This window comes from Podarcis vaucheri, assembly GCF_965113315.1.
Source record: "Podarcis vaucheri genome assembly, chromosome: 14".
Taxonomy (NCBI): Eukaryota; Metazoa; Chordata; class Lepidosauria; order Squamata; family Lacertidae; genus Podarcis; species Podarcis vaucheri.
The window spans coordinates 50,288,450-50,296,240 of NC_138752.1; the positions used below are offsets into that span (position 1 = coordinate 50,288,450).

Consider the following 7,791-nt stretch of genomic DNA (forward strand, 5'->3'; position numbering starts at 1 on the left):
GGGAAATCTATTAGTGATTTGGAGGAGAAGGTTGGGGGGAGAGGTGGGTGACGGCGAGCGCGTAACTCCGCTTGCTTTTGAGTATTTAACTGGGTATCAATCAGATCTCTAAGTTCTCCTGTTTTCTCCCCCGCACCCCCCAAATCCCTTTTCTTCTCGTTGGCCTAGGCAGCTCCCTCCTTCCCTCCCCCACCCCCTTACTCCAGGGGCTGGAGGAGTTCTTATCAAAGAGACCCCCCCTTTCCCTTTCCTCCTCCTCCTCCTCCTCTTCCCTCCTTTCTCCTGCTTGTCTTGTTGTGACAGCTTTGATATTGTTTATTGAGGGTGGATGTCAGGTATAATTAGCAATCGATATGGAAAACGTTTGGCTCCCCCACCGCCCTGGCACGTCTCTGACGTCAGGGCCGATTAACGTTTCTTATTGGTCCCAAATTCCCCGGGCCTGAGCCTAATTATGGGGAGGCCTGATGTTGATAAAGTTAAAGCGCCCGGGCGCCCTCCAGCATGCGCCCTTCCTCGCGCGTCTACCTCGCCACCGTCGACGACGCGGCTGCCACCACCACACCGCGGCGGCGCTCCTCCGGCGGCGGTGGCGGCGGCAGCGGCGGCAGCAGCAGCAGCAGCCGCCGCCGCAGCTGCGTTAAGGGAGGCGCGCAACCCCCCACCCCCCGTCCGCCCCCTCCATGATGGACAGCCGCATCCTGGAGCACCCCCATGCCCAGTTCGGAGGCTTGGTGGGCTTCCCTTACCCCCTCGGCCATCACCATGTCTACGAGCTGGCCGGACACCAGCTGCAGTCGGCCGCCGCCGCCGCCGCCGCGGCTTCGGTACCCTTCTCCATCGACGGATTACTCAACGGCTCCTGCGCCGCCTCCGTGGTCAACCCCACCCCGCTCATCCCCTCCGGCTGCGGAGACGGGCAGCCCTTCAAGCTCTCCGGTAAGTCGGCGGGCATGGCAAGCGCTGGGCTGGCGGCGCCCGGGATCCGGCCCGATCCGGTGCCTCCATCCTCCCCTCCGTAACAGCTCGCTCGCTTCACCTCCTCGCCTTCTCCTCCTTCCTGGAATCACCGGCAGGATAAAACTCAGGGCTTTCCAGGTGTCTTTCCGTGGGGGGGGGGAGCGCCAGACTGAGCAGGAGCAGGGGTGAATCAGGGGTCAGGATCAGACATCTAGATTTTTAAAAAAGAACTCCGCCACCAGTTTTCATCGCAAGCAACTTCTCGGATGGGGAGAGGCACCCGCGCATCGCCAGAGCTCCAGGAGCCGCGATGCGCAATCGATCATTTCCTCCTTCTTCTCCTTTTCTCTCCGCCCTAGTTGTTTTGTTTCCAGTAGAAGTGGGGATGTTGGGGGGGGGGGAAGGAACCCGAATAGAGGTTTTTTTGGGGGTGGGGAATCATCAAGGTTCTGTGAAATTGGGGAGTATGAAAAGGCCCTCGCCTCCTCCGCGAGCTCCTTTGCTGGTTTTTCTGCCCCCAGCAACTCATTTTATTTGCTGAAGGTGGAAACGGAAACGGCTTCTCTCTTTACGCTTCTCACCCTCCCCGCTTTAGCTCTTAAAAGGACCCCAAATATACTATTTTTGTATATTAAGTGTAGTATTTATGCAAAAACGATAAGATACCTCTGATCTTTAAAATCCCCTGCACTTATTCTGAAGGAAGCGAGGCAAGCGCTCCGTGCGCACATCAGAACTGATCTGGCTTTGGGCTTGGGCTTGTCGTTTGGTGTCCTCGCTCTCCCAAACAGAAAATCCGAACAAAAGAGAGGTGGTCTGGGTGAGCGGGGGAGGAGAGGACGAGAACGATGGTCCCGGGGGCCTTGGGAAGGTCAGGATTTCGCAATTTTGCGCAAAGGTTCCGCGGCCCATCGAAAGTTTTCAGGTTCCACCTCCTAGATTCCCTTCTATTTTTAAACCCAAACGCCTAAAACCTACAAATCCACTCAGGACATAATGGAGGCCCTTTTATTTTTGGCCTCACTGACCTGAAGCGTGTCGTTTATTTGGTAACTTTATTCCAACAAAGCTACCTTGAATCTCGCTTGAAAATAAGAATACGGGGACGGGACTGGACCACGTGCCATTTTTTAAAAAAATAATAATTGAAATTATAAACCAAGCGGATCCTAGCTCTCGAAATCAGGACAAATATATATATTACTGTCCAACTTCGCTTGAACAAATTAAAAAGTAAGGCTAGTTCCAGAATCTTAAATGATATATTTTTCTTGCAAACAATCCTCGAATTAACCCTTGGCGACAAATAAATAAAAATCAAGGAAGTTGTGTCTCCATCAATTGGGTTTTAGCTTCGAAATATGAATATACGGTCCAGCTATATGTATAGAAAATTGATGGAGGGGTAAATCAGGGTGACTCAGTTTTTAAATATGAAGGTGTTTCTCCCCCCCCCCCATTGTTATGGAATGGAAGGTGATCGTCTATCAATTAGTAATTGGTATGAAGAGTTTGCTTCTCTCATCGCTCTTTTCCGCACCCCCCCCCCCAGACTCTGTGGATCCTGACAAGGAGAGTCCTGGTTGCAAAAGGCGACGGACCCGCACGAATTTCACCGGTTGGCAGCTGGAAGAGTTAGAGAAGGCATTTAACGAAAGTCACTACCCCGACGTATTTATGAGAGAGGCGCTGGCGTTGAGGCTGGATCTGGTGGAATCCAGAGTGCAGGTAAAAAAACCCGAGCGGGGCTCCCCTTCCTTCCCTCCACAACATAAAGCGCACGAGGGTCCACTCCGAAGTCAAACTCGTTTCAGGCTTCAAGCCTTGACACCTGCCCATTGCGCACAGTGGGATAGTCAGCTCTCGGTAAACGTATATATAAGACTACTCTGTGCAAAGCCTGCCAGTTCCTTAGCATGGGAAAGAGTTACGCACCTTGAGCTGGATCCGGCCCAAATTCTGGCCTCACCAAAATCTTGCGCCCCTCTCCCCTCTCTCTGTCGGGCCAGCAAACCAAATTTACCAACTTTGTGTTTGTGTGTGGTTTTGTTTAAAGTTGGGGAAAGCATTTTAGAGGGGTGGGGGTGGGAGTTAGCAAAAATAAATGCCTCCCTTCTTTGCTCCTAAACATGCTGGGGGCGGTGTTCATTGCGTGGAAGTGGTCTTGCGCCCCCCCCCCCCCAGTTCCTCTACTACCTTCCCTTTAATTTCCGCCCGCGGGTAGGGGAAAACCCCTCTCCATTTATATTTATTTGTACTCTAGCTTTCGGGAGTTATTTGTTTTTTCGTCTCTATTTTCTCCCCCGCCCGACAACCCCTAAAAAGAAGTAGACCCCCGGGATGTGGTTCAAGTGCAGAAGGTTCTTGAGGTAGTTTACATTAAATATTTTCCAGAGTTAGGCCTGATGAGGGACACGCGAGTTCAGATTTGCCGCTTAGCCCCTGGGATGGGGGGGGGGGGAGGGAGGGAGAGAGAGGGAGAGAGAGAGAGAGAGAGAAGCGGTCGGGGAGATCTGAAAGGGAAAATGGCAAGGGGGTTAGATTTCATATATGTATATTTGCCCTGTAGCACAATTTTCACCAATATGAAATTTAAGCAGGATGCTGATTGCATGTTGGTTTCAACCGCTCTTGTATACTTTTTAATTTTTTTTTGGGGGGGAGAGCAATTCCACCTCCCCCCCTCTGCTTCAGAGCAGACTTTAAAAATAATCTCATAGGCAATTATTTTTTAATAAGAAGGTACTAATACCGTTACTCCCCCACCTTTAGTTCTGAATTTGGAAATAATAGAAAACCCTACCCAAACTTTGCAACATCTTTCCTGGCTCTGGGGGTTTGGGGTCGAGCATGGAGGAACTTGGGGTGGCACACTTTTCAAGGCCCCCCCCCATATCGGAGCAGCGGGGCAATCGAAAACAAGGAGTCTCTCTCCCACAGAAGCCCCTTGTGTGCGTGCGTGCGTTTTAAAAAATAATAGAGTTGTTACTTGCAAAAGCGCAGGGGCTAATAACATTACTGACTCTTATTAATCCGGGCTGGCATTGTCTAAAAGGTGTATTTACAAAATGCTTCCACCCTCCCCCTCTTCCCCTCTCCTGACCTCTTCTGTTTTGAAATCCTTTTATCCAATTTGTTCGGAGGCTGTTGAATGAAGTCAAGACCCTCGATTTCCCTCTAATACGATAATGAGTAATTCTCGGTGACAAGGGCTGCTGGAACTGACAAGTCAGGAAAGGATAGGGAATTGCAAAATACATACCGGCAGAGCAAGCTTATTATTATTATTATTAACTATTATTAATATTATTTTCTTATTATTTTAAAAAACAAGGTTTTCTGATAGGGACCAGCAAGGTTGATTAAGTTACTTATCCTTCCCTTCACCTCCCTATGTCCTTAAAAACACACACCCTCTAAACATAGAATTCCTTATGCACCCCCGAAACACTCCCCACCCCACCCTGATCTCCGGTTTACTTTTGAAAGTTGATTTAAAAATTATTAATATTAATGGTGTGGTTTTATTGTGGGCTCTCTGCCATGATGATTGAGGTGGGGGGCAAAGAGTGATAAGTGCATGAGAGTCAAAGGATTCGGGGGGAACCACCTCACTTTGATACTAAAACAGTGATGTTTAAGTTGGGGACCTGTTAGTGAATGTTAATTTATTGATTTGAGAGCTCGTGGGAAATAGCGCTCCCCTCCCCTCTCCAAGCTTCTTCTCCTTTCGGGGTTTTGTTTTTACACCTTTGCCAAGCGTTTTTCATTTTGTGGATCTTGGGACGGACACTTTCTCAAACCTCGTTGATCTTAAAGTATTATTCCTCCTCCTCGTCTTCGATCAGTATGTTTTAGTTGGGGGGGGGAGGATGTTGCTGTTGAAAAAACGGTGGGATGCGTGCCTTATTTATTTTTGTTTTTTTAAAAGAAACTCGTGTGCGTGTGTGATGGTGGGAGAGTTCTTTAAAAGCTGGTGGTGACATCTGACTTTCCGTAGGGTCAAATCTTGATCCCTTTCGTTTGTCAATTTCACAGTCTTCAAGTTAGGCTCTCTCCCCCTCTGAATGAAAACCCAAGAAAGGATGCAGTCGTGATTTTAGGGGAGCGGGAGGGAGGTTGTCGTCGAGAAAACACGTGTGGCAGATTCCAAGAACTCTCTCTCTCCCTCCCCCCCCCCCCCGTTTCCCAATTTTCCTTTCCTCCTTCGCAATTCACTTCGGAAGGGGATACCCGGGATGTGGTGACTTGTGTGATTGTTGGGGGGCGGGGAGTGAAAAGGGAGCAAAGACTTTTATTCGTAGTTCATGGCATTTCCCACCCATACCCCAGTGATATTTTAAAATAATAATAATGGTAATGATAACAACAACAACAATATACTGTCACCCGATTAATACGATATAATTAAGATGCTTTCCCTGCCGCCCGAGGGCCCTTGCCAACCGAACCGAGCGCACAAACCCATGAGCAGAAAGCCTGTTTAGGAACTGCTACATTTGAACCAACAAGCAGTGGCGTAGCGTGGGTTGTCAGCACCCGGGGCAAGGCAAGTAATTTGCGCCCCCTAACCCGTGGATTTGCGCCCCCTAACCAGTGGATTTGCGCCCCCTAACCCTATCCCCCAGATGTTGCGCCCGGTGCGGCCGGCCCCCCCTGCACCCCCACGCTACGCCACTGCCAACAAGCACAATCTCTTGTATGGTGTTTTGGGGGCGAGGGGACGACGACGTGGGAGTTTGCCATCAAACTTCCGAAAGAGGAAGCCGGTATGGATACCCAGCACTGGATTTTTACGCACGTAGCAGGGAAGGTAGACAGCGAGGGGAGGAAAAGAGCAAAGAACAACGTCAACAATATCTCCGGTGGCGCTTTGATTTTTTTCTTGTACCTTCCTTTCCTTGCACGCTGTTGGCTCTAAGCCTTTGAATTTCCAGACGGCCTCCCCCCCCCAAAAAAAAGAGAGACCCGCATAATTATTTCTCCCTCTTTGAGTTATATATTTGCTGGAGTGGTCTCTCCTTGCACCCCCACTAAAAGCACCAAAATTCCCTTTCTGTCCGAATTCTGATTTCTTGAGGCTGAAATCCTAGGCTCCTTTACCTGGGAGTAAAGCCCATTTAACTCGCTGGGGTTGACTTCTGATTAGAAGTGTGTAAGATTTCGCTCTTTATTAAAAATAGGATAAAATGCAAGCTACCCAGGAATGGTTAACGCGGGTCGGGACTTGGTTGCTTCTGCGCCCCGAGCAAGAAGGGGAGGAGGGAGGGGGAATGGAGGGTTGGGGGGGCGGGAGGAAGCTGGCGACCCCCTCCTCCCCCACTGGCCCTCGGGGGCCACCAGGGGGTCCCTGCTGTTAACGGCTTCTCCTCCTTGTTCGGTGTGTAGGTTTGGTTCCAAAACCGCCGGGCCAAATGGCGAAAGAAAGAGAACACGAAGAAGGGGCCCGGCCGGCCGGCGCACAACTCCCACCCGACGACGTGCAGCGGGGAGCCGATGGACCCGGAGGAGATCGCACGCAAGGAGCTGGAGAAGATGGAGAAGAAAAAGCGAAAGCACGAGAAGAAGCTGCTCAAGAGCCAGAGCCGGAACCTGCACTCGCCCAGCGGCCTCTCCGTCAACAGCAGCACGCAGAGCTCCGACAGCGACGGCGGCGGCGGAGGCCTCTCTCCGGACCCTCCGGACACTTGCAAGATCGGTCCGCACAACCCGTCCCGGCCGGGCAGCTGCGACCCTGCGGCCTCGGCTTTCTACCCGAGCCGAGGCGGCCACGGGGTCTGTGGTGGTGGTGGTGGTGGCGGCGGCGGCAGCAACCGGTGTGCCGACAAGGACGGGTCCGCGCCGTCGGGCTCCGAGTGCGGGCCGCCTCCCTCGACGGCGCGAGGCGGGGTGGGCGGCTCGGGCGGCGCCTTGCCCAAGCTCAACCCGTTCAGCGTGGAGAGCCTCCTGTCGGACTCGCCGCCGCGGCGGAAAGCGGCGCTGGATTTCCCGCAGGCCTTGGCGCCCTGCGCCCCGACGGCGCGCACGCTCATCGGCAAGGGGCACTTTTTGCTCTACCCCATCACGCAGCCGCTGGGCTTCATCGTGCCCCAAGCCGCCCTCAAGAGCAACCCGGGCCAAGAGCCGCCGCAGGGGGGCTCCCCTCTGCCCGCCGCCAACCCCAGCCCGGACCCCGCGCCCCCCAAGAGCAGCAGCACCGCCGCCATCTCCACGTCCGGAGGCCGCTTGCCGCCCGAGAATAGCTCCTCCGTCGCGCCCGGGGCCCTCTGCGGACTGAGGAAGGCCGTGGCTTCCCCTCCGGCCACAGCCTGCTCCTCTTCCTCAGCTTCCTCCTCCTCCTCCTCCTCTCCCCCCTCTGCCTATTGCGATTCCTCTTCCCAGATGGACAGTAGCTGCGCCGTCGTGCAACCAAAGTCCCCCGCGAAAGACGCTTGTCAATCCAGAGACAATCCGGATTGTCGCACAGAGCCAAACTGTCCAGCAGAGACCAGCAATTTAGACTGTGAGGAAGTGGATATGGACTAAAGAAATAAGGAAGAAAAGGGCGGGGGAGGGAGAAGAACCGATTATATATTAGATTCCTTGCAGGGGGGCGGGCAGGGAGAGGGGGCGATTCAACTTACCCACCTTAAACTTCTCGACACTCCCAAAGTTTTCCCAAGACAGTTTCCCTTCTTCTGTTTATTACACATATATCTATATCTATATATATTTTAAAAGAAGTCCTCCCCCGCGCGCATTTTCTCTATTTCCTTCTCTCTCTCTCTCTCTCTCTCTCTCTCTCTGGATCTCCGCCCCCCCCCCCAACACATCCCCGCTCTGAGTCTATAA

At 52.5% G+C, this 7,791-nt stretch overlaps 1 protein-coding gene across 1 annotated transcript in view; it reads left to right on the forward strand.

The window, feature by feature from the left end:
- Window positions 1–258: 258 nt before the first annotated feature.
- Window positions 259–7,791, forward strand: part of UNCX (UNC homeobox) — a 7,787-nt gene continuing 254 nt past the window's right edge. The window contains exons 1-3 of the mRNA XM_082199454.1: window positions 259–939; window positions 2,513–2,688; window positions 6,349–7,791. The exon at window positions 6,349–7,791 is cut by the window's right edge and continues 254 nt beyond it. Of these exons, the coding sequence (XP_082055580.1) occupies window positions 684–939; window positions 2,513–2,688; window positions 6,349–7,485 (1,569 nt within the window). The 5' untranslated portion in view covers window positions 259–683 and the 3' untranslated portion in view covers window positions 7,486–7,791. The remainder of the gene's footprint in view (window positions 940–2,512; window positions 2,689–6,348) is intronic.